This window comes from Myiozetetes cayanensis, unplaced genomic scaffold, assembly GCF_022539395.1.
Source record: "Myiozetetes cayanensis isolate MyiCay16 unplaced genomic scaffold, myiCay2020 scf4, whole genome shotgun sequence".
Taxonomy (NCBI): domain Eukaryota; kingdom Metazoa; phylum Chordata; class Aves; order Passeriformes; family Tyrannidae; genus Myiozetetes; species Myiozetetes cayanensis.
In genome coordinates this window covers 5,157,926-5,183,930 of record NW_026087631.1, presented here as the reverse complement: position 1 = coordinate 5,183,930, position 26,005 = coordinate 5,157,926, and the positions used below count along the sequence as shown (strand labels likewise).

The 26,005-nt window shown below is 43.3% G+C and overlaps 1 protein-coding gene across 1 annotated transcript; it reads right to left on the bottom strand.

Moving 5' to 3' along the window:
- Positions 1 to 4,036: 4,036 nt before the first annotated feature.
- Positions 4,037 to 21,628, bottom strand: LPL (lipoprotein lipase). Its single transcript, XM_050329948.1, has 10 exons — positions 21,402 to 21,628; positions 14,480 to 14,643; positions 14,145 to 14,324; positions 13,413 to 13,524; positions 11,331 to 11,564; positions 10,852 to 11,094; positions 9,585 to 9,705; positions 8,595 to 8,777; positions 7,320 to 7,424; positions 4,037 to 6,357 (listed from the first exon to the last, which is right to left on the bottom strand). Exons 1-10 carry the CDS (start codon positions 21,463 to 21,465, stop codon positions 6,312 to 6,314), a joined length of 1,452 nt encoding a protein of 483 aa, XP_050185905.1. The 5' UTR covers positions 21,466 to 21,628; the 3' UTR covers positions 4,037 to 6,311.
- Between the last annotated feature and the right edge of the window lie 4,377 nt (positions 21,629 to 26,005).

Genomic DNA, 26,005 nt, shown 5'->3' with positions numbered 1-26,005 from the left:
CTTTAAGTAAGGGGGTAAAATTACTGTCAAAAGAATGTTCCCTAGCATTTCCCTGATTTCTCCCTAGGGTCTTCAAATTCACTGATGTTAAAAGAAGAACAAAGAAGTACAGGAAGGCACATGAACACAGATCTATACATTAAAAAATGAAAAAAGAAAAGCAAGCATTTTTCATATTTTGAATCAGCCATTGTGCAAGCATTTGCTTACTCCATCAATGCTCTGTGCTCAGGACATTAAGAGAAGACTGATATTAGAAGGAGTCTTTCTGTTGCATTGAGCCTGATCTGAATTTCCTGTGTAAGGCCTGGGAAATAAAATCAGAGAGATTCAGATCTACTTTTTACCCTTGTACTGGAAAACTTGGCTAACAAAGGGCAAAATTTTGCCAAGATAAACAACAAAATTTGGCTTAATTTTGTGTCTGGGTTATAAATACATTAAAAATAGGGAAAATTAGTCATATATAAATAATAGCTCCATTACATTCAAGAATATGTGGGTGGGTGTTATGGGTGGAATAATTTGCTAAGGCAGAGCTCTTCTTCCTTGCTTTTCCTCTTCCCCTTAATTTATTCCTCTTTCTGAATATGCACTTCTACTTTTTAACCTTTATTTTTATCTTGCTCATCATTCTGTAATCTGAGTGATCTTTCTATAATGGGTCTTTACACACATTTCTTTAGGATTTTTTTTTTTTTATGGTTAAATATTTTTAAGATAACAACACAAGGTAGAGCACTTAAGAGCATACCTAGCTTCTGGTGCACACTCCCATTTTCTTGATGTCAAGAGACTGCGTATTTAAAATCAAGGGAATGCCTAACAGCTCTGCTGTGCAATGTTTGGTGTGGCTGTTTTAACTATCTTACAGTACAGTACTGCTGCAACACCAAAGACCCCCCACTTGTCTCCTCTAAAACACTTCTGCTTGTTTGTTTTAATTTTAATCGGGTGCCATTTTCATCACTGCACCTATGCTGTTTGTTGTGGTATCCTATAGATAATCACGTTTGTGCTGTCCAAGAGGTGCTGGGAATACTTGTGAGAAGTCATCCAGAGCTGATATGTAACCTAGTGCCTGAGCAGATCATGACCTGACACTGTATGCTCTCAGTTTGGTAACAATGCATGAGAGTACCAAAAATGAGAAAGTCTCAGCTGTGCTTTCATTTTAAAACTAGGATATCACGCCAGTTGTTAGGAAAGCACTCAAAAGTCCCACTTTGTCAACAAAAATACTTTTCCCAGCCTCGGTGGAGTTTTGATTAGACCTCACACTGAAGGCAGGTTTGGCTCTTTCACCAGGAGCACAAGGCTGGTAGCCCTCTCCTTAAATCCAGAGTCACCCACTGGAAAGGTTTCTAATCCCATGGGTTAAGGGGGACTTGTGCAGCAGCAGTTTCTCAGACTACAGGAGCAAATCCCAAAAGCTCCTGAATGCAGCACGCCACAGGAAGAGAGCAAGTCTGAGGACCTAGCAAGGAAAACTTTTGAAGTTCTATTCTTTTAATGCTTCTTTTGAAAAAGTGTAGATATCCTTAGATATTTTTTCAGCCTGTTCTAGCCTGGGAATCTCTTTCTGCTGCTCCTAATTTCCTTATCTTGGAGTGCCTGCGTTTTATCACTTAGAAGATTCCAGGTGCATAAGTAATTGTGGGTGAAGAAGCCTTTGGTGGGTGGAACAACACGAGACGTCCTCACCTCCTGGCTCTCTTGAGGACAGACAATTCACTGAATGGCTCGACATGGTGGGGTGACGAGCAGTAAGAGACACTCTCTAGAGTCATTGGTAAGAAGTGAGACTAAAGATATCGGGTGACTTCCCACAGGAAGGGCCTACAATGAAGAACACAGTGTTTATCTGACCTGAATGGTTGGGAGATTACATCACTGAACACACACTGCACACCCACACTGACACCTGCTATATCCAGAAGGGTTCCCTCTTCACATCTGCATTTCTGATGAGGATGCATTGTTCTGGCTGAGTTAATTTGAACTGATTTAGGGAAGCACTGCAAGTGTTGCTGAGCAGAGATAGCACCACACACGGATATAAGAGCATTGTTGAGACAAGCTCTATATGGGATGTTCTGCCAAATGGTTCCCTTCCCTTCCTCTTCTCATTTCCTTGTTCTCCTTCAGCCGCTGGAGAATGCTAATCCCGTTCTTCATTTGTTTATGTATAAACCAGTGACTTTCCAGACCTGCTACAAAAAGGCATTTGACTAGAGGACTTTTCTGAAAAGATGCAGCAACTACAGATAGAAATTTCTTTCCTGAATGATGACAACTTGATGGCATTTGAATTGTTTCCTCTGGACCTAAAGATTTTAATATTGCTAGGTTTGTATTGACAGTCAGAATATAGAGATCCCCGAATTGACGGGTCTAAACAAAAAGCAAAATACTACAACTACTTTAATACTTCCCTCCTACTGATTATTTTTCAATATCTGTTTGTGAACACCTTTATAAACAACAAATTTACACTGCCTTGCTCATCTAAACCAGCAAGCTGCTGACGTTTTGCTCACAGCACACAAAAGAGCAGGCATACAACTATGTCTGAATGGAGAAAGTATGGGCACACCTATAGGGAGCAAAGTCATTGCTGGTTCCAAAAATTTCTCAGAATTAAATATGTAGAATTAAAATCTAAGCAGCAGGAACTTCAGTCAGGGTTTCCCCACCTTGCAGGTACATCTGCTAAAATCCTTTTTTTTTCCCCACCCTTTCCTTCCAGCCAAGAACGTTTCTTTCTACTTGTCCAAACCACTGGGTAGCCATTGGACAGCCTATGCTGGCCAGACCTCTCCAGAGACAGTTGGCAGGGTGAGAAGGGATCACCTTTTCCAATGCTGGGCATTGCAGAGCAAGATGGGAAGAGTAATAGGGCCAGGGATGGCTCTGAAGGCTCAGAGGGGAGACCTGGACTGTTGTACATGCAACAAAAGCTATTCTCTGCTTTACCTAATAGCATGTTTATTGTATTGAGGTTGTTGTGACATTAAAAGGGTGGCAATACCATGGTGTTTTTAGATGTGATGACAGGCCTTGTCTTCCACAACTGTAGGAGTCCTCCTAGTCCCACAACCCAGACACTGAAACACAGGAAAGATCACTGTCCTTAGAACACCCATTGCCAGCATTTCCATGCATTCCACTTTACAGACTCTTCCACTGATTCTGTCAGGGTACTCCCCACCCTCCCTCTTCCCTTCATATCTCTCCCTCCATCCATTTTCCATGGCATAGCTTCCCTCTGCTTTCACAGGGAATTAAGTTCTGCTCTTGTCAAAGAGCAGTCATCTTTGACCGAGTGTTGGAAGCAGAGGTTCCCAAGTCAACTTGGAGATGCTCTGAGTGCTCCTAACATAAATTTAAATGTGCATGTCACTCCACTTCTCCTTAATTCCAGCAACCCCCTTCTGTTGCTTTGGTAGAGCCTTGCCGTGCACGACAGAGCAAACTGTTCTGGTGACAACCAAGCTGGAGCTCAGCTGCACTCAAAACACGTGGGTGAAAGTGATTTTTAGTTACTTCCTTAAGCAGTAGTAGGGGTGATTAGGGATTGGTGCTTGCCCCCTGTACCCACAGGATCAGAATGCCTGTATTTTGGCAAAAGGTGAAGCAGAAATATAATTCCAACACTTGTTGAATTAAAAAAGAAAAAAAAACAAACCCAAAAAAATCAGAGGAAATTAGCATTTCAAAATAAGGACAGTTCTTAAAAGGTCCTGAAACTGGAAAACCACAACTTGCAAGGAACAAGCTACTTCTCTTTTGATGAGGGATACTTGCTTTCACATAGTGATTCCCTGATGTCTTATAAGACGGTTTTTTGCACTTTCCAAAACAAAATAGCCAGAGGACTCTCAGAAATCCTACATTGCCTTTAAAAAAAAAAAAAAAAAAAAGTCTCATCCTGTCTCTTCATCCCCAGAATCCAAGGATAGGTTCTGGCCTTCACATAAAAGCTATTCAGCAGATAGCAGACTGTTTAACCAAAACAAAAGTAGTGACTTCAGCATCAGTTTGAGAATTTTATTAAAACCACAGGTTTCCATTCTATACAAAACTGAGGAGCTTTCTTAAAATAAAAAATGTATTAACCACATAGGAAATAATGCAGTGTAAGTGGCTGGTTGATAAAAATCTCTGAAAGCTATGTACAGGATTAATACTACACAACTGTATTAATGCAGAGACTGTCAGCAACTTTAGCAATATATACAAACTACCTTTACACTCATAAATATCTTATTTACAGCTAATAAATAACATCCAAGGCTAAATCATGTTTCCTCATGAAAGAACCTTCACTGTTTTTTATCCAAGTTCTAAATGTGTTTGTATTTAATCCTGTATTAAGAGCACAGCTGTTCAGATACTTTTTCTCAAAGAATTTAACTCTTAAGAGACAATTGCAATGGAATCTATAGGGAATAAATCATTATATTTATTTTTAGAGGTCTCAGATGCAGTGGTTCAATACTCAACCCCACCCTCAGTGACTCATCACATCTCTGTTGTAGTTTAAGGGTTAGGAAATCAAATGTGAGCAATTTCAGGGCTATTAATATTGCAACATATTGCACTCTTAAAGACTTTTATCCCCAAATATACTAGCAGCTACAGCTGGAAAAGAGTAACAAACTTTGCACATAAACACATACATCTTTGTTTTGCTTTCAGGATGGGATGATGCTGGAGAAATCACTGCCTCCATGATGTCTTCCAGGTGCAGGAAAGGACCACAATACCCAGCATCAACAGCTCACATTACATTTCTTCAAGTGTCTACCTTCAAGCCCTTCTACCTCCCCACGATTTTATCTTCTAGAAAGCTAAAAGAGGGCTAATGCACCTTTCAGCGCACTAGAAAAATTACATGTTGCTTAAAAACGGGGAAGCAGAATGCCTTCAAAATACCTATTTTTGTCAACTTGCAGCATGTCTAATTCCTGTGCTTTTCGGAGCACCCCTTTTTGTGCAGAACACAATCAGGCTCCTCTTAACTACCACAGCGCTCCTGCTCCTTGCCGAATTCCACCTCCTGTCAGAAAAACCAGGCGGCTCCTTCCACTGCATCAGAGCCAAGAAACAAACCGGGGTGGGCCACCGGCAGTCCCGGTTCCAGCACAGGGAAGTGTGAGCACGTTTGTCACGTGTCGAGTGGATTCACCTGCACTGAAAACTGCACACAGCAGCCACTCAGCTGCGTGAGTGACGCCGGGTGCCAAAGAGCAGGGAAACTGTCCCAGTTCTGCCACACGGAACGCGAGCAAGTGGGGTGGGTGGAGGGGGGCGGGGGAAATAGATCTGCTTCCTGCGTTTTTCTGGTAGCTCAATTCCTCTGCAGTGCCTTATTCACAGTGTTGGAGGCTAAAATGGTTTAATTTTCAAAAAAAAAAAAAAAAAAAAAAAAAGAAAGCACAGATAAAATGATAAAATGTTCAGTGTCTGCATAGGACACTTGATGTATTGCTGCCTTCTCCTACCACGGTTATTTATTCCAGGGTAAGCTGCATAGAAGTAAAAAGCTTAACACATTATACCTATTGCTAAGCTGCACTGGCATCTACCCCCAGTAAAAATACATTCACAACCACAAACTAAAAAATTCATCCCCATATTAAGTCAGGCCCTCACATCTTCTAGTAACACACAGAGCAAAGGAGTTGCTTGTTCTGTTTTGTTGTTTGTTTTGTTTTTTTTTTCACATGAGAAACCTACTTATTTGCTAAAAACACATTTGAAAACAATGAATTCTCACCACTGAACTGCCTGAAAATTCAGTTAGCCAAAGCAGAAAAAATTCTGTCCAGTTTCAAAAGACTCCTGAAAAGAAAACCAACAACAAAAAAAAAAAAAACAGACCAAAACTCTAAAAAACCACCAAACAAAAAAATAAAATTAAACCAATCACCACAGGTAGAGGGCTTTGGTTTTGTTTTTTTTCAATAAATACTAAAAAATTGCTGTAGAGAATCTGATGTTAAGAAACCCTGTCACAAGGCACCATGATTAAGCAAAATCACTTATTCCTTTTCAGCACTCAAGACTTTGGTAAGTTGTTTTGCAGGTTTCTTCTTGTTTTTAACTATTTGGATAATGTATCTTTAGGGTTAGTAACTTCGTATGCTGAGACTTTCTTACAAGAAGTCTCTTAAGATAGCTAGGAATAGCAGGCAAAAAGCCAGCAGCGGATAAATATTTCTATATATTTGGTACTGAACATCCAGTCCACAGGGATGAACAGACTCTTCTCCTCCCCAGTGTGGAAAAATCTTTATTCTTGTCACTTAGGCAGATTCTTGAGCAGAATTTTCTTTAGAGGCTTTCTTGGCACTGTGAGGGAAAAAATAAAAAGCTGATGAGGAAGATGTAAAAACCTTGTTCCTTTTAGTCTTAAAGTTAAAAAAAAAAATCCCACTACTCATCAGGAAAATAAATTATGTGTTTGGGCTTCTCATGGCCTCTGCTTGATCGTGCACATCAGATACACAAAGCTCTCAAGGCCTCCCGAGGTTGTTGCCCTGGAGTGAAGGCCAGCACATGTGCCTTTTTACGCAGAGCTGGATCTCGGTCTAGAAGTGTCCCCATGAGACCTTTCACACACAGCAATTGAACTAAAATAAATATAACCACTACTCTATCTCAAACTTTGGTGGATAAAGTCCAAAGAAAACTGGCCCCACATTTGAGAGTTTACTCTGAGTCAGAAAAATTGTTGATAAAAATATTAAAGCGCACCGAGGGCTATTAAACACAATCTCTGATCCAAATCAGAGATGCACATCTCAGGAAGTCACTCACATGATGGTTGCCAGCAGAAAGCAGTGTGCCAAGAAGAGCACCTGCATATGCCTGCTCCATTACTCTACCAGCCTCCAAATCTATTGCTGGCCAGTGAGGATGAAGAGCTCTGAACTGACCCAGTAGGGACATTTCAATGTTCAGCATTAAGGGTAAGTGTAGGGCATCTGCAGATCGAGGCATGCTTTCCTCTTTGTGCTAGTGCCTTGCCAGTAAACCCTCTCTGGCAGTCACTCATACACGGCCACTGTGTGAATCTGAGAAGCAGTGAACTTTCTTTTCAGGCAGGCCAACAACCACACAGGGAGATGGTTAGCAGAGAAACAAATTAATAGTTTTTTAGCTGCTAAAACTGCCATAATCAAACCTCAGGTTAGTCTGAGTCAGGATGATTCTGAAGCCTTGAGGACTAGTGCAAAAGTTAACCAGTGGGGCAGGGGTTTTTTTACCACACGTGTTCCCAACAATCCAAAAATAATAGTGATCATTCATACCCTCCTCTCTTCCTGTTGGCGGGCTGCTCTGAGCACTTCACGAATATTGCTGCCTCTTCTCCCTTACTGAGACGTGAGGTGCCATCTCGAGAACAGAACACCACTCTGGAATAAATATTGGGGGGGAGGGAAAAAAAAGATCACATGTTTGAACCAGACATGACTTTTTAACCTTACAAACAGGATTGCTGCTTAGAAGCAGTCTCTATACTTTGTCGTGTGAGGCACTACTACTTTGCAAGTGTGTGAGAATTCTGTGACAAAAGAAACACTGCAAAATAAAAATAGGTGAACAGTTTATGCATAGACATCAAAGTGTAGCCATAACTTTCACTATGATCTTTTGCATAAAATATTCTTGTAGCTAAAAAAAACAGCAGAAGGTCTATCCCAAAGTCTCTTGAATCTTATTTCAATCAGTCCTTATGCGAGTTTTTTGTCAGGTGAATGAACTTGGAAGAAAGCCTTACTCCCTCAAATGTTTGCAAATGAAGTAGGTTGTCAATTCCAGCAAACCTGAGCAGTTGCTTTTCTATTTATCAGTACTTTCTCCACCCATCTATTTGTTCAGCTCTGATAACCGTTCTTTGATCAAGTGACTGCCTTGTTTATTCAAAGAGAGAACTTATTATTTACTATACTGCACATGGGACACACATACTCTGTTCTGGGTCCATGTTCTGCAAACAGATCTCATGTCTAGTGAGTGGGTATTTCAAAAGATTCATGTCAAAGCAGCTCTGTTCAAACTTTGATGTTTCAGCATTCATGCATTAGCAACATCCTGCAGCAGTCACATTTTTTTTCAGTTTTATTCCACCATCCAGGTATTCAACTCCTAAGAAAATTCAGCTTAACCAAGCAGTAAATTCCTTGTGCAAACACACTTTTGGAAGGGCTTCTAAAAGTCTCCTTCCTAAGCATCCTCTTTGCAAGAAAAACCACGCAAATACGCAGCGTGAAAATGGAGGAGGAAACTGCAAACAACCACTGATGCTGGTTCATGGAGATACTCTCCTGCATTATTACAGTTAACCTGCGGCAGATGAGACAGTGATATGCAAATTAATCCTGTGTGAGTAAGACTACAAATTGCATATCCCAGCGGAAGCAAACAACTGAGCCTGGCTGACCTAAGTGGTGGTTTGATGCCACTGGAGCCCTGACTACCAGTGCTGCACCCATCTGTTAACTGATTCAAATGTTTGTCCCACCCTGTGAGATACCAGAAATCAGGAAACACTGTCAAAGCTTTTAACAATCAAAACAAGTTACTTTTTCTGAGTTTCTCCTGACTTCACTCTGACTCTCTGAATGTCAAAAGTAAAAGGAGTCCACCAGTCAGTCCAGCTGAAGAAAGTGTCTTTCTCCCACTGCAGCTTCAGCATAAGCAGGTCCCCAATGTCCACTTCTGTGTAAATCAGGAAGGAGAAGGTCTTGTTTGAGGAGACTTCAGGCCTGTGGGTAGAAGAATAAGGAAAAGAAAAGCAAAAAAACCCCTTTGAAATTGTTGGACAGATAAAGAAAATTGAGAAAATTAAGAACCACAACTTTTTATACTCTAGAGAAGAAAGAAGCAACCTTCTCCACAGCTCTGATGGATGAAATAAGGACAAAACACTTTAAGCTTTTGTGGAGGCAAAAGTAAAAGCTTTCTGCAGCAAGGCTGGTGAAATCCTGGGACAGTCTGCTGGGCAACGGATGTCTTCTCCTGTATTGGTGGCTCTCAGAGAAGCCAGACAAGCACCACCAATTACTGGATTCCTCAGAGCAGAAAACAGACTTTGGTGCTTTCCAGCTCCATTCCCTGCCAGCCCACGTGCAAGGATGTATGCACAAATTTCTGCTAATTTGCAGAGCTGGGAAAGTAAAATCCTGTGTCTCCCTCAGCTTTTGCACTGAGGCCCTCAGACCCATCAGGCAGTTAACTCCAGGTTTTAAGAAACCTTTTAAGAAGGCTTAACACAGTTGGAACACGGCATAAAGATACTGGAAATAAAATAAAGCACAGGAAAAACTCTTATCATGCTGAGTCACAGGTCAGACTTCACATTTCCATATTTCAGATGTCTTATCAAGAAGAGCTCCTGTAGAGCTCAGTTCATTGGCTTCAGAAGTGGATGCATACCCTCAATCAAGGACAAGAGCAGATTCTGGGACCCTGTAAGATTTCTGTAGCTGGAGCTAGAAAAGACTTTAATCTGGGGCTTTAACAAGTTTATGTAAACTGAACACTACATTGTAATTGTTTCTGTAGCTACTCACAGTGTGAAAGAAATTTTCTCACTCTCATCTAGAGTGCCATAGAGGGAGATCAGGAATGGCTGATTTGTCTTGGTCATATTGGTCTTTCCAAAGAAATGGATCTTGACTTGGTAGTGAAAGACTGGAAGAATGCAAAAGAAAATGCCTTTAGGAAAACTCCAAAGAGACTGCTGGTAACAAAACCACCCAACCCCACACCTGAAAATCCTAGGCTGGAATATGCCAACTTCACTAAAATGAGGAGCTTAGTTCCCTGTAGGTGTCCAAGGAATTATTTTTGAGAGGAGGTAAATATTAGTATGCAAGGCAATCACTATTAAAAAAAAAAAAAAAACAAAACCCTTTGCAGTTCTCGCAACTAAACTCTGCATTCAACCTGCCACTCTAACAACCCCAGAGTCTGCAGTATCACCTTTAAACCTGCTATTGAATGTTTAAGAATTGCTATCCTTGACTTGAAATGGATTGTGCCCTCCTCATACCTTGGTTTAAAAAAAATAAAAAAAATAAAAAAAACAACCCACTGACACTGCATATTAAGCACCAAATGCCAATAGAACACCAACCACTCTTGCGTCTGTTCTAACACTGCAGGAACGTGCCCTCTGATTGCTGGTCCACCACACAATGCACACAACAAACATACCATGGGGTACAGGCAAAGCTAGGAAGGAAAAAAAAATAAAAATAAAGTAGTAAAATCCAACTCAGAAGCTACTTTTACAGCTGAAAGCCTTCCTCTTCTCTCTGGCAGTGTCCTTCTCAGACCTATCACTGTGGCAACTGGAAACAAGAAGTGCTGTGATATTTTAATGAGGGCTAGTACTCCTCTAGCAAGGGCACTACAAAAGGTACAAGTTGGATGGGTGCATATCCTTAAATAAGTTGCTTATCAGACTAAGCTCTGCTGACTGTTTCTCCAGCAATAGTAAAAATTCATTTGGTTGAAAAATACTGAAAAATTTAGAAGACTCGGTTGTTCCAAGTCGATTGGGCCCCAGAGTAAGCCTCTTTAGTTTTGCTACCTAGAAACCTGTTACAAATCACTTTTCTTTTTGTACCCTACCCCCACACCTTGAGTAAGATGGCACTGATTTCTCTGAGACTGTAGTTTAGCTTGCACTCAACGGCAAGCAAGAGGCAAGCTTCACTCTTGCTCACCACAGGCATCAAATCAGCAACATCATCATCTGCATCACATGCCCACTGTGACACACAGATCAGCCCAAGTACCAGTCTTGCTCACCAGTAGGCAGGCAGGACCTACCTTTATAGGGCATCTGAGCACGGGTCTTCAAGTACATTTTGGTGTTTCTCTTTGTTCTCACTCTGTTGACCTTGTAACCCAAATTGTTGCAGCGGTTCTTGCGGCAGCTCAGGCAGAGACCCTTCTCAAAGGCCTCCTTTGTGTTGCAGCGATAGGCCATGCTGGGCTTTTCTTCGTAGAGGAGGGAGTCAATGAAGAGGTGAATGGATCGTTCATGGGAGCATTTCACCAGCTGGTCCACATCTTGAAAGAGTGAAAAAGTGTAATGTGCATATGCACATGCATATAAAGATATGAATCCCTAAGCAATGCTGTCAACAGGCACGATCCACTATGCCAGAGCAGGGCTTTACAGACTTTAAAAGCACTTAAAAGAACACATTCCTGTGCCTCTCAGAGACCTTGGCTTGCAAGAAACCTATGAGGCTATTGAAGATCCCCCTCTGAACGTTACACCGTTTGTTTCAGAGCAACCTCACCTCCAAAGCCTTTCTCGGCAATCAGACGGAGTGCTTCTCCCAGGTTGCAGCCTGGCTGGAAACCCCCACCGTTGGGATAAATATCAATGTGTCCAACGGGCTTCTGGATCCCAATACTGCGGTCAGGAGAGCCTCGAGTGTAGGTGTGCAGGACATCCACAAAATCAGCATCGTCCGGGGAGAGGCGGGTAGGGGCATCGGCATACTCAAAGGTAGGGCCAGCTGGATCCAGCCCTTTATGGAACAAACCACAAAGACTGTCAGAGACACTAACACTGACAACAAATGCCAAACTCAGCTCCCACACTGGGCCAGAATATCACATGTGGCATTGCTTTTTCTGCAGACATTACAGTGGGATCACTTAAGTAGCATTCATGTATATATAAGAGAATCAAACACACACACAGCCTCGAAATGCTGTCACTGTTTAAAAAAAAAAAAAAAAAAGTGCATGCAGACATATGTAAGGAAGCCCTGATAACTTCCTCAGAGCTGTAGCACTTCCAGTGGATGGAAGAAACAAGCTCATAAATGTGTTTTCAACATTGTCTTGTCAAGAATTGTACAATTTGTATCTGCAGCTTCTGAAGTATGGAAAAATGTCTTGCCAGTAACTCCCTGGTAGGGGAACAACCAGGAAACAAATGAGAGCTTCACTGTCTACATACCTCAGGGGAAGGGGATTATTTTGGTAAAATGTCAAACTGCAGCAACACTGATATCAAAAACGCGTGGAACTATTCTGCCAGCGAAGAAGTACTATCTTTTGAATTCAGACAGCTACCTGAGAGATGGCTGCAAGCAGAGCTGAAGGGATGTGTCTTTTCTGTAGCCCTCAGCTGGGGACAGGCACCTGGGTTGTTCAACCATGGTTAGCTTCACCGTCTGAACTGCTTCCCCACCGCTGTGAGGACTTCAGGGACCACATAACACTGTTCCCTTTGCTCAAAGGTTTTGTTTTCCCAGGGAAAGGGCTCATCCTGGGCATCAAGGGCAACCATGGAAGTATAACAGAGGGCTACTGGTATTTCAGTGGTTTGACAGTCTCAGTGAAAGCAACAAACGTGTAGCTGAGAGAAAGGAAGGATAGAGGGACTAGTCCTTTGGTCTCCTGATTTTAATCTTTTCAGGACTCAACCTTTCCAGATGCAACTGCTGCCTAGCCCACCTCTCAGCATGCCTGTGGATCTAGGATCACAGCCAGGCTCAGGTGAAAGAGTAAAGGGTGCCAGGAGCTAGGCTCCCTTTTGAACGCTGCTCCCAAGTTCTCTCAGCAACAAAGACACCACAGATGAGCAATTTTTTTACGCTCACTTGCTGATGCCTGCATTTCCTTTGTCACTGAAATCAGCTCTCCTGGTCCTGGGCTGCAAACTAGACCCAGGGTGGCCACACACTCCACCTCATCTAGCATCCTTCTCAGTTTCCAAAAATCACCTTAAACAGCCATCTAAGCACACATAGCAACAAGGCAGGCATATCTAAGCTTTGTTCTCCTTCCCAGAACTCTCACAGTATTATTTTCAGCCTAGGATATTTTTGAGCCTGTTATGATTCATTTTTTTAATAACCCACAGTGGACCTCTTCTGATTATCTGTCCAGTCTCCCTTTGAGCCTGCTATAAAGTTCTTGCACGTGTAGCATTCCATGACAAAGAGTTCTGCAGGTCCTATATCCACTGCAGAAGGATTTAGATCCTGTTCTTTTCGAATGACTGCCTGGATGAAGACAACCAGCTGAAGTTCTCATGCTGCAAGAGATACTGTGACCTCTCCAAGCCATGGATTTGGCCAGTCCCACCCAACCCCATTCCCCCCAGCCAGTCTCTTATCATGGCCTACTTGCTCATTTCTCGTTAAGAAGCAAATCAAGGCTTCTCACTCGCCACCTTGGTTGTTCTTTTCCAAACCTTTTTCAGTTCTACCACAGAAATACTGCCCCTGCAGTTTCAATTAAAGCATGAACACAGAACCAAAGTACTGTCAACAAGCAACAATTATTCTGGTGATTTTTCAGAGAAACGTGTTTCAGTATGGAAGAGACAGGGCTCTCCACTCTTGAGTCACAGGTTTTCTTACCAGTAATTCTGTTCACCTTCTTCTTGGTCAAGCTCCCAGCAATCCCAGCAGCATGAGCACCTAGACTGTACCCCAGCAAGTGGACATTGTTGAGAGGATAATTGAATTGCTCCTGTTCAAGAGAACAATTTGTTTGAAGTTTGAAGCCAGACACAAAAATGTCAGAAGCCACAAAAGAAAATGTTTTGTTAATATTGGGATTTCTCTTTGAGCAGTGAATAATAGAAGAAATACTACACAGTAATCATAATTTAATCATAATTTTGTGCCCCACTAGGTCATTTGAGTTAACTAACTTAGGGCAAAATCTAACCAGAGAGAATTGCAGAACAAAGGACAGAATACAGGACTATGTATGATATTAAAGGTTTTCAGCCACTCCCTTTCCACCAATTTCTGCATCTCTTAAGTTATTTCCCAAAGGAAGGGTAGATTTCTGTTTCCCAAGGGCTGGTTGCTGTAAAATATATAGGAATCTGTCCTTCATAGCTTCTTCTCACAGGGCTCCAGAGACCACAAGGTGAAGTTTCTGGAATGCACTATAAAAAGCCTTTTTGAGTAGGAAATAACAAGTAACTTAAAGCTGGAATTTTACCAGTCCAACAAAAGTACTGTCTTCAATAGTTTAACTCCATCTACCCAACAGAAGACGATTAACACAGCTGTACAAATGCTGCTTTGTCTCCTAGGATATCATGCACAATGTGAGTGAGGTGTGTCTACATGTCTTACCTCCATCCAGTCAATAAATGTAGCGACATCCTTTCCCACGAGCTTAGTGTATGCAGCAGACACTGGGTAGTGCTGCTGAGCCCGAACTAGCCAGTCAACCACAATGACGTTTGAATCAGGTTCCCTCTTGTACAGAGCATCCACAAGCTTTGGGACCCAGCTTTCGTACATCCCTGTCACCTGTTGTTGTTGGTTGTGGGGTTTTTTAATTTAAAAAAAAAAAAAAAAAAGAGAGAGAGAGAGAGAGAGATTAACATTATCTGCGAAATACAGACACCTCAGCACTGTTTATCTGCAGTGTGGTTAAAAGGGAGATTCCTCCCACTTTGTCTTACCGTCCAGCCGTGGATCACCACAAAGGTTTTACTGGTGTGATTGAAGTTGCACCGTGCCAGGCTGTTCACCTGCCCAGGCACCAGGTAGCAGACATCCTCATCGGGCTCTGCAGGCGTCCGTAAGGAAAACTTGCTCTCAATTCCCTCGAAATTGTTTTTGGCTTCTGCAACGCGAGACGACAGAAAGCACCACAGTGTTTTAGGGGTACTAGGACAAAACAGTTCAGAAGTCACAGGTATGGTGCTGGAGAGGTATCTGGAGCAGTCAAGGGGACAGGAGGTTTTCACTTCCTACAGCACTCAATGGCCAAACAACATCCATGCAAAGAGAAAAATCAAAGGGTGAAAATTGCTCCCCCTCTAAAGTCCTACTAAAACATCTCGCAAGCTGTCAGAGAGGTATGAATCCTTTTTAGGAGGCAGTATTTCCCCCGTTTCATTAAGCAGGAAACCTGTTAATTACCACAAGAGTGCAGAAAACCACACAGGAGAGTCACAGACTGTCACGCAGGAACGCAGCAAATTCCTACCATACTATTACATATTTTGGTGGTGCATCTTCCACATCACCTCATCAATAATCACTGCCCAACAAGGCCCTTTATAGGACCCAGTAGCTTCAGTGTATTAAAAATAAGAGCTGTGAAGTCACCACTGTTTAACAAAATGCTAGTTTTAACTTTTGACAAACAGCAGGTGAGGAGATCAGACACCCATCAGGAAAACTGAACTAGCAAACCAGAAGCCTGTACTTTGAAGGCAGTACATTCTCAGATCATCTGATAAGCTACAGAAAAATAAGCTGCAAGAAAATGTCTTCATCTACCTGAAGCTATTTTGAATCCCAGGATGGGGAGGGAGGTGAAGATCACCACAAAGTATGTGATGGCCTGGAAAGATCACTCCCTCCAGCTCTCAGCTTCAAAACGTATTACTTTTGCTCCAAGGCATAGAAGTGACTTTAGGTTTCATGCTCACTACTTCCTTTGTCTGGGAAAAAACTTAATGTCTCCCCTTTTCACATCTGATTCAATACTTAAGTACCTCTAAATCCAACAGACCCTCTAATTAACTGTGGACTTTTCAAAACCCAAGGCCCAATTTGGCAACCTGAGTTTAGAAAATACGGATTGCCTGTTTTTCAAGTGCAGCTGAACTCAGGCCAACTTTGTCCTGAGTTGTGTTTCAGCAACTCAGAGTTGTGTTTCCTGGCATCATGACCACCAAGATTTCACAAACTCCCAAAGACACGTTAATGAATGGCTCCAAGCCTCCAAAAGAAATGCAAAGGGACAAATAAGGACCTCGTGACAGGCAAGTAAAACAGATTTCCACTCCCTCTCTTTTTTGCATTGCAGACGAGGTTTTCTACAATAATTGGTAGATTTTCATTTATCCATAAAGTTGTGCTGCATCACTTGGGTGATGAATAGCTAATTTTTTTTCTAAAACAGGTTCTCATCTTCTCTTTTGAGCTACCAGTTATCAGGGCATAATTTATGCCTGGACTCACCCAACCCTCAGGTAGCTCTATAAAGTCTGGGAGGTTCTTGCTGTGCTTGGAGGGTCACAGAAATCAGGGTCTAAAGCAAGAGGTCTAAAACCAGCACACAGCCTTGCAACAAGTGCTTACATACAAGCCCCAGAGAATCTTGTCGCCTGTAATCAGTGGCCTAACACAAGCCTAATCATCAGGATTTCTCATCTCTCAAAAGAAAAGCACATGCAGGGGAATAAGAACTGTTCAATGCACAGAGGCAGTGCTCAGTTTTAGGTTTTGACCTTGACTTGACTAAGCTGCCGGCTAGCTGATCCAGAATAATTACAGTGGGGATTTCCTTCCTGCCTCTTTGCCCCTAAAGAAAGGATAAAGTCTATGGAAAATACCTTTCTCCAAATCAGTAGAAGTATTTATAAAATGTTAAACACTTCACCTACCTACTGAAAGCTAAATTTACTAAACTAACCAAATGTTTGCCTCTTTGCTATACTTTTACATTTTCAAAACGTTTTTTTTTACACCAGCTGAGTGTGGAAAACGCCTTTCTGAAACAGATCTTTAGATTTATATTATTTACTTTTCTAGCCAGAAAAAGGGAAGTCCCAAAGGCTGATTGGTTAAATACAAACTATAACTTTTCACTCAGCAGTGAATCAGTAAAACCTTGAAAGGAACAAGAACAGCTTTCAACTGTAAGGCATGCAATGCAAGGACTTTCAGTTATGTATATTCCCACCCAGCACAGGAAGGTGAACAAGAATAGTCCACTTGCACACTAGTTAATAGTGCTTCCTTTCATACTTAGATATCATTTCCCTTCTGATAATCATCAGATTATCGTCTGATAATTATCCAAAATCCAAATTACATTGATATCCTGTCTTGTAGTGTGTTTTCAATTACAAACACATGCTAGAATTTGCATCTAAGTTCAGGCCACAACTCTTTGGAAAACAGGCTTATAGGAAATTTACAATTTGAAGTGCACCTCACTTAAGGGTACACTTAGAAAAGTGCATCAAACTTAGAAATATTGCATCACAGTGGCATCTACCACTGAAGATGTGTTAATTTCTTCATATATATTCGTGTTTCAGACTAAAAACTTCTGGCAGGGATTTAAGGACATGAAAATCACTGAGATGTAGTCACCACCAGGAAAGCAGCAGCTGCAAAGAAGCAGCCCATGAGTTAGGGAAGTGGCAGGTGGCCGCTCTGCTCATTTCACTATGTTGTAGGAGGAATTAGAAAGTCAGAAGAAATTACTGTTATCATCTTATGCCCACAAAAAGCGCCGTGTTATCTAATGACCACATATGGTCAGTTCCCAGCAGGAAAGATACCCTCTGGATAAGGAAAGTGTGTGTGGTGGGGTTTGTTACAGACTTCTTCGTGGTGTGCTGAGGAGGTATCCTCAGAATTTGCCTGAGTTTGGCTTTGCAAATTCTGTATGGCTCAGAGCTTAAGATAACTTGTCTACACCTTATGTTGTAGTGCACATATGCTGTGGTACCACCTCACCTCCCACCTTCTGCTGATTAAGTTTTAGAAATAAAGTATAGAGGAATGTATAGCCTGCACACACTCACCACACGGACAAATATCTACATAAACCAGGTTTTAAACCTGAAGCAGAGAAGTTACAAAGCATGTCACTTCAGAAAACTAGCGTTTCCCACTTCTGCTTTCGTTATCTCATAATGTATCTTGGGTCTATTTGTAAAAATGATTCAGCACTGAACTCTGTCATACATAGATTTTTGCCATAGACCGTCTCCTCATAGATTTAAAGTGATGAGTCTTTTTGAATCAGTCAATCAGTTGGGTGTCATTCTTTACACAGAGAAATGGAGACAGTCAATGCACAGAGTCACCACTGTTTAGTTGATAATATGCTTTAACTCAAGTTAATTAAAGCAGGAAAAAAAAAAACCAAATGGGGAGTTTTCAGCGTGTTTCTGAAAGGTGAATAGAAATATATCTGAATTCACATCATATTTTACATAACAAAGATACAGAACATAGATAGCAAGAAATTTACATGCATCCACCCTGAGACAAGAATGCAAGTCCACTTCTAAACAAGGTCTTGGAGAAAAACAGACCTGGAGGTAAAAACATTTAGAGAAAACAATTCCATCCTTTTGCTAAAAACCACACTTTCCCAGACTTAATTCAGAAGAATTATAACAGCATGTGTTCTGTATTGCAAAAGCTTCCAGGCACACAGTTAAAAACACAAGCCCCTGTTTCAAAAGAAAATTTTCTGTCCACTGTTATGTGGTTACAGTTAACAAGGTGACCTACAAAGGGATTACTTAGGCAACTGGAAAAGGATTAAGTGACCAATTTCAGATGCAAGTTGGCTGTTCTAACAGCCTACAGGCTGCACTGCCAAACTTCACCATTTTACCATGCTCCACAAACTTTTCTGATGTTTTTCTTACACCACCACTTCAACAGTCTCAGTTTTCATAGCAAAAAAGCTGTCCTGAGCATCAAGGTAATGAGAATCTCACAGAACTCAAGAGTGTGGAAAGAAAAAGCTGAGAAACTAGGAAAAGTCAATAGTTCTATTTTTCCTGTTCAAGCTCTCTTGCACGTTTGACTTGCAACTTGTGAAACTGCATTCAGGTAGGGACTCCTAACAATTACCAATTTTGAAAGCACCCCACCGACTTTAAGCATTCTGACACAGTAATTAGGAGAATTCAGTTTCAAGTTTACTTCACAGGAAGCCCAAGGCAACCTGGCAAATTATTTTGATTGTGAAAACTGTTTATCCCTGGTCAGATGGGTGGAGAATGAGAGTTTTGAGGAAGTAACAACATCTGGAATATTAACCAAAAGTTAAGCTGCCCACACTGGACACAGCTTGCCAAAATATAACAATGCATTTGACAGAAGGAGTGCACCTAAGCTATGTTTTTAAAGAGGGAATCTTTGATAAACAGCAACTTCCTAGCATTACGTGCTCAGAAATGGAAATACTATTAGCTAGGTGCAAAGATCCTTGAAATTGTCCTGCTAGACTGTGTAAACTGCAGCCCACAGAGACATGCACAGCAGCAAACATCTGCATGTAACACCAGCTATAGTTTACTGGATTAACTCTACCCTCAGCTGACAGCCAGCATTAGGATCATCCATCAATCAGTCATACTGAATTCCTAAGAGTTCTGAAGGACACTTGCAGTCAGCTGTAATAAAGGGGGTGTATCACAGAAGTTGTTACCATTTAATTTGATCTACACTCTAAACTGAAAGCAGACTACTGTGTGTTGCAATCCCAGGGAACCTACCTCACAAGTCAGGTTATTGTTTAACCTTGCTGTAAAAAAAAAAAAAAAAATTACAACTTCAAGTTTATTTATGTACTCCTCAGCGGCAGAACCCTGAGAGCACGTTCTGCTTCGCTCCACAGGTGAACACAAATGGAAAGAGCAACCCCCTTTGAAAGGCTACCAGGCACAACTTCAGACGCTGAGCAAGGACCTCCCAGCTCAAGTCCTGCAGCTGGCAAACTGCTGCTCTCACACTGTGCACATGGGTGCCACTCTCCAAGGCACTCCCTGTCAAACCCTTGCTCATCTGCAGCTGGGATGCTCATAACTCAATCCATCAGAGCTCTTGCCATCCATCAGTCCCTCCAGGGATATCTGGAATTAGCCCAAGACAGTTAAAATGCAGCCACTGTCAGACTTTGCAGCAATAAGGAGGGAAGGACACATGGGAAAGCCCTGGCATGCAAGTACTTCTGCACAGAGGAGAGGAGTACTAATGGTCATTCCAATCTCCAGAACACTTTTCATGCCTGACAGTCTCACCTCTGTGCCTTCTCAGAAACACATTGTTTCTGGGAAAGCCACATCACAGCTGTCCTGGTAGGTCTACCCCAAACACAGACGTAGTAAAATCCACTAGCTCACAACACACAACAGTGTAAATATGCTGACTTTAAATTTACATTGGTAAAAACAGGGATCAGAATGTATTCTGATCAGTAATGTTTTTATCTTTTCCTGTAACACCAACATTGTCTTCACCTAGAATATTTTTTCTGTGTTGTTTATTAAATACTCCGGATTCCTGAAGGGCTGGATCATGTGTTTTCCATGGTTTCAAAGCACTTTTTACTGTGGTGTGCAAGAAATAGTGTGGGACTGAAGGCTTGCATAGCTTTAGGATGAACACACAATCTGCTTTCATATAACCTGTTCCTACAGAGAAATAATGAATATTATTAGTACATCTGTAGCAAGTCAGTTCCTGTGGGAATGAAAGCCTGCTCTTGGAAGGTAGTTATTTTACTGTATACAACTTGGATACTGCGATGAAAACTAGTTTTGATTGTCTCTGATGGCACAAGATTGATTGAAAGCAAGAACACATTTCTTTAGCTGTGCCCTAGCACCCCATCCTCTTACTTTTGAATACTTCCCTTCAGCTTCCTTGTCACAAAGCAATAACAAAAGCATCCACAGTAGAAGAAACAGCAGTTTATACACTCCATTTTAGTATCACACAGCAGGTCTAAGAGCTACAGCCACATTTTCTTCTAAGGCCATGGTCTTTAAAGATAGACACAGTGTGTGGGAGATCAGTGTAAGAAAGTAGTCTGGGACAGGGTACTGCTAACCTCAGCTTCGGGTGTAATGGTCTCCTAAAACAAGACTTTTGCTCATAAAAGCTGCACTCGTGGTGTGATTAACCAAGAGAGCAAAAGCGAACATCTAGCAGTCAACATGTCCACATGTTCCTCTCCCCGTAGCCTGGGCTGCAGGTGCAACAGGCAGAGTGCAAGCACAGCCCTAAGTGAATCCACAGACACCGCGAGAAGACACCTCTCTGCTCAGTTTTTCCCTAATCGATTCTGCTGCATTAGGAGCATTTAACTACGACTCAAACAGATTATCGTGATACCAATGAAACTCAGCCTTGCCTTGTCTAGGAGCAAGAACCGTAGGAAATGGATGGATGAGTCCCATGAAGAGCAGAGGAGAGGGCTAAGGGACCTTACCGTGATGCTACAGGTGTGCCGACCCCTTGCTGGAGCAAGGGAGGCTTGGAAGCCACCCTGCTTGCGGGGAAAAGACACATCCCAAGCCTTGACAACTCGTGCCATCAGCCAGGCAGGATGTGCCTGAGCTCCGGCTGGGGAAGAAACTCCACATCTCTCTTAACGGGACGCAGGACCCCCCAGTATCACTCTCCAGCGCCTTCTGAGGCCACCTCGCGACACCCGGGCCCCGCAGCATCCCAAACACCCCCGGGAGCGCTTTACAAAGGAAAGGTTGCAAACTCCCCTTTCCCGCCATGCCGGCAGCGTTTCCTCCTTAAAACCCCCTTCCCCAAAAGCGGCAGGCAGGCCCGGCAGCCCCCGGGCTCGGTCCAGATCCCCAGCCCCCGTCCCGGACTCACCGCCGAGGGCAGGCACCCAGCGCAGGCAGAGGTAGAGGACGGCCAGGAACACCTTCCTCCCCATCCCGCCTCCTCTCGCGGCGCAGAAGTTTCGGCGCAAAAAAAAAAAAAAAAAAAAAACAAGAAAACAGAAGAAAAAAAAATTAAAAATAATTAAAAAGTAACTTTTTGGCTTTAAAAACTGACGGGAGCTAAACACAAGCGGCGGGGCACGGCCGGCGGCGGCGGGAGCGTCCCCAGAGCACTCGGCACCGCCAAGCCCTTCCAGCACCGCGCCCCGCCCGGCCCCTTAAGTGCCCGACAATATGCAAATATGCAAATGAGCCCCCCGCGGGCATTGGGCGATCGCGGCGGGGCGGGGCCGGAGCGGGCGGGGCGCGGGTTCAGGGGCTGGACAGGTCCCGATCCCCATCCCGGTCCCGATCCTCATCCCGGTCCCGGGGGGCAGCGCAGACCGTGGCACGGCCCCGGCATGGACCCCTCGGCCCCGACAACCCCCCCCATCCTCGGGCTGACCCCGCACAGCCCACCCGCATCCGCCCGGCCAGCCCTGCCCCCACCGCCGGGATGCGGCCCCTTGGTCCTCCCCGCCCGTGGCGACCCTCGCTCCGCCGAGCCTCTGGTGTGGCCTCCACCTCCTCATCTCCCTGCCTTTGCACCAGTAACCCGCTGCTCGCCGCCTCCTCGCTGCCGTGCCCGCGAGGGGCCTTTGGCGAAGCCTTGTCTTGGCAGCTCTCGAGGGGATACGAGTTTGGGGAATTACTTGATTCACTGGAGGGTTCCATCTGTGCTCCCGAGAAACGGAAAAATTGATTCTCTCCCTGCCCTCCTCTCGGAAGTGCGGTTTGCAGCGAGGCTTGCGTCGGTGACCACCGGGTGAAAGATCAGTTATGTAAGAATATTAATTTAACAAAATACCAGTTTTCATTGCCTTCTGCAGTTTGTTGCCAACTTCATAAAGAAGCTTATGACACAGGGAATGAGGACTCCCTGGGTTTTGCAACGTGAAGCAAATGGGATTCACTTTGAGAATAATTGATCTTTCTCACACCAGGCACCTTTGGAAACTAAAATATATCTGGTTTATATTAGAGAGGCTATTCAATAAGAATAGCTGAAGTGTAGCACAACTGGGTCACTTTCCAACTTTAGATTTCACTAAAAGGCCAGTAACATCTGTAGGTGAGAATACATCTCCCTCAGAACACAACTAGAAGTTCCTCCACCATCAATTCGTATCTATTTTTACACAAAACGCACTGGAAGAACTTAATGAGGGTACAAACTGTTCATGCTGAGACTTTCTTTTCCACTGAGACAACCAGGTGGCAGGGAGGGGGAGCTAACGCAAAGGGTGGGGGCAGTGAGAGGGTCAGGGCCAGAGGTCTGGAGGTGAAAAGGCTGGGAAAAAGGAGAGACCAACCTTACTCACCAGAGGATGGTGGTGGTGTGAGACAGGAAAAGCACGGTTTGTTCTGCAGCTTGCTAAGTACCAAGCATATCCTCTGACACCTGGTGTTTGAAACGCTCTTGTCAAAACAATAGCAAGAGTTTTCTCATGTCTTTCTCCTTCCCCAGTGTGGACTAAACAATGCATTCGTCTTGATCTAATTTGGTTGAAACTCAATAGCGTAATTTCCCCCTTAGAAATCAGCCTGGCTCTATCTAGGGTCAGACATCCTTCCTAGAAAATTCCATTCCCTGATGGCAGCATCTGGCAAACTAAAAGAACAAACACTTATAAGGCAAGCTGCTGTAAGGGAGACTGTCAGGCCACCTTCATCAACAGGTGATGCTACCAACCCCATCAGAGCGAAACAGAACATGAAGTCTCCTGATTTGCACAACTACACCCATGGCTACTGCAGAAAAAAAGCTTGCATTGCAATATGACTGTGGGAAAAGAAGTGGTGTAGTTTTAACTGCTTATAGAATCGGATTAAGCAGATAGAAAGGAGCAGTGGCCATGCTTGGCTCACCAGCCCTGCATGGACTGCTGGCCCCCACTAACATCTGCAAATCCACAGGCTGTAGTCAGACTTTCAGTTAATTCCCTATACTGATTGTGAAACCCATCACTAGCAAGGGCAGGAGGCAGATTGACAAACTACTCAGAATTAAATCTAATTTGTTACACTGAAATGCTTATTTGCATAACTTTTGTTCGTGCTCATGCCACATTTTAAGACATAGAGATATGTATTTACGAAAGAGTTATGCAAGGTCTCCACTTAAAAAAAAAAAAAAAAAGAAAAAGAAGGAAGATTAAAATGAAAACACTGAAAGAAAACTTTCAAGTGATGAAAGGCAGTGGAAGGGGATAATTCTGGTTCCTCAGATCTTGAGCAAATTGCCTAAGTTTGTTGTAATGCAAAATAACCTGAAATAGATGAGACTCAGCACATTTTCCAGCGTTTAAAATCTTATTGTCCTTAGCACATAATCATGATCAGATGGAGAAGAAGCCTCATGGCATGAACACAAGGTGCTTCAGTGCAATCATTAACTGGACTCGAGTTCCTCTTCCTCTGCAAAATCCATAATCCTACAGGGGAAAGCACAACTCCATCTGTAAAACAGAGCCTGATTTACAGTGTTCATGGACTCCAAAGAGGGTAGAAGGTGATATGATGAGAGCTAAAAGACATTGTTTCTAATAAGGAGCAGGGGAAAGCCTGGAGGAATGGAGATAGGAGTTGCATAACTAGGGCTGGTACTTGCACCCACAGACCACGCAGAAGGTTAAACCCCAAACAAGCCCACAAGCGTCTCCAACACAACGAGGGCAGCAGTGGTTTATGTGGTGCAGCTGTGCTAAACCCCTAGCAAATTCACTGTCCTCATACAATAGCAAGCAAGGGGAGAACCAACCCCAAAATGTCATTTACCCAGCAATTCTCCTAAGAGAGTTTAAAACACAGAGAGGAGGGGAGGGGTGGGGCGTGACACAACATGACACTGAACATTTTTGTGCTGCTTTAATTCTATTAATATAAAAGATCTGATAGCTGAGGGTGAGAGGTCTTCCAACAAAAGCATCTGCTTAGAAACAAGCAAAAAAAACATGTTCTGGTCTCCTTCTGACTAGGAAGTACAAGTAAGTAAGGAGTCACAGTTGTGGGGGGTTTTTTCTTTTTTTTTTTCCCCTGTAAATATTTGAATTTTCTCTTTCTCCCCAGAAGAAAAATGGTAACAATAAAGCCAAAGAGCTTCCACGACCTTCCATGTGATTTCTATGCTAATAAGTTCAAAGAAAAAACAACGACAACAACAACAAAGGAATTCTTTTCTCCTGCTTTAAGTTTGTTCAAAGATGAAATGCTTCTTAAAATCTATTTTTCTGAAAACCAGCCATTTTTAATGAAACCCCAGTCTGGGGATAAAAAATTACTCTTCCCTGCCTGTTTCAATAATCAATACTTGGGCTACAGCAATAACTTTACATGCAGTGGAGGTCCTCTCGTCTTGTTACTTCCTTGCTCTGAGGAAGGAGCAACATGGCATCAAACCATCCAGGGGCTTGAAGGTGACTTTAGTAAGCCTGTCCCACCAACACTTATCAACAGGCCCTTTTTGTGGCACATTATTTGCCTGCTTTTCCACAGTGGCAGTGAGCATGGGGTGCAGGTACCTCTCAGCAGGGGCAGCCCAGTGGCAGGCAGGCAGGTGAGAGCTACAGTTGCAGGAAGGTCTGTGTGTTCTGGTTATCTTGCATCTCCCTAAATGGGCAGCAGTGGGAAAGGTGACAGCAGGAAGCAGCTGTGTGTCTGTTTAGGAACACAATATGTGCAACTTCAGTGTTGGTACCTGGAAGAGCTCAGCTGATGGCATAGAAATAGGGGGAGATATGCAGCAGCTGCAGCTCTGACTGCAGTAGGCAGGGCACCTGTTCCTCCTTCTCACTCTTCTCTTTTGCAGAATGCTTCTTTCAGTCTTTGGTGACACGGGGGAAGCAGGAGGAGGCTTGTATAAAATAGCCTTTAGCTATTATGTCTTGCCTTGCTTATCCTTTCTACTGCAGTGATATGACCTGCTGTTCTGTTCCTTATCTCTCAGACAGGGCCCTTTCTCACTGATTAGCACAAGGATTCATTCCTCTTCACCCCGCTCTCTTATTTGCAGTACACAGTGTAAGCCACCAACTCCTTTAGAAAAAAGAGGTATGGAATAGAGCAGGATGCCCTACTCTGCTAGTGAGCTGCAGATCTGGCTGCAGACTAAGCTTGTGCTGTGCTTTTCTCAACTGTGCTTTAATTAATGATCACACTGAGGGCAGTGCCTGCCAAAGCCAGCCAGCTGTCTCGCCAGACACATCTTTCAAAATGCAATGCCAAGGGGGAGACATTCCGGCACCCCTTTCGGGGTGGCATGCAGGGGAGTGTAGTCCATCTCCCTGCTCATTGGCCATGGGGCTGGTGTGCTGACCCAGCGTGGTCCCCCTCGCCATCCCTCACGTGGCTCCCGAGTCCTGCCTGCAGTAGGTTAAAGATGACGTTGTCTGAAACTTTTGCAAGGTTACGAAAATGTACAAGGGCAGGGGGGAGAAGAGGGAGAAGAGCTTTTGCCTGACTGAGAGAGCTCAGTACCAGCAACGCTCAGGCGCC

Coding starts and splice junctions, on each gene's coding strand:
- LPL (XM_050329948.1), bottom strand. CDS start 21,465: ATGGGGAGGAAGGTGTTCCTGGCCGTCCTCTACCTCTGCCTGCGCTGG. Junction 11,095..11,330: donor TGCCGAGAAAGGCTTTGGAG/GTGAGGTTGCTC, acceptor CACTCTTTCAAG/ATGTGGACCAGCTGGTGAAA. Junction 8,778..9,584: donor GAGAAAATTTCTTTCACACT/GTGAGTAGCTAC, acceptor TTCTACCCACAG/GCCTGAAGTCTCCTCAAACA.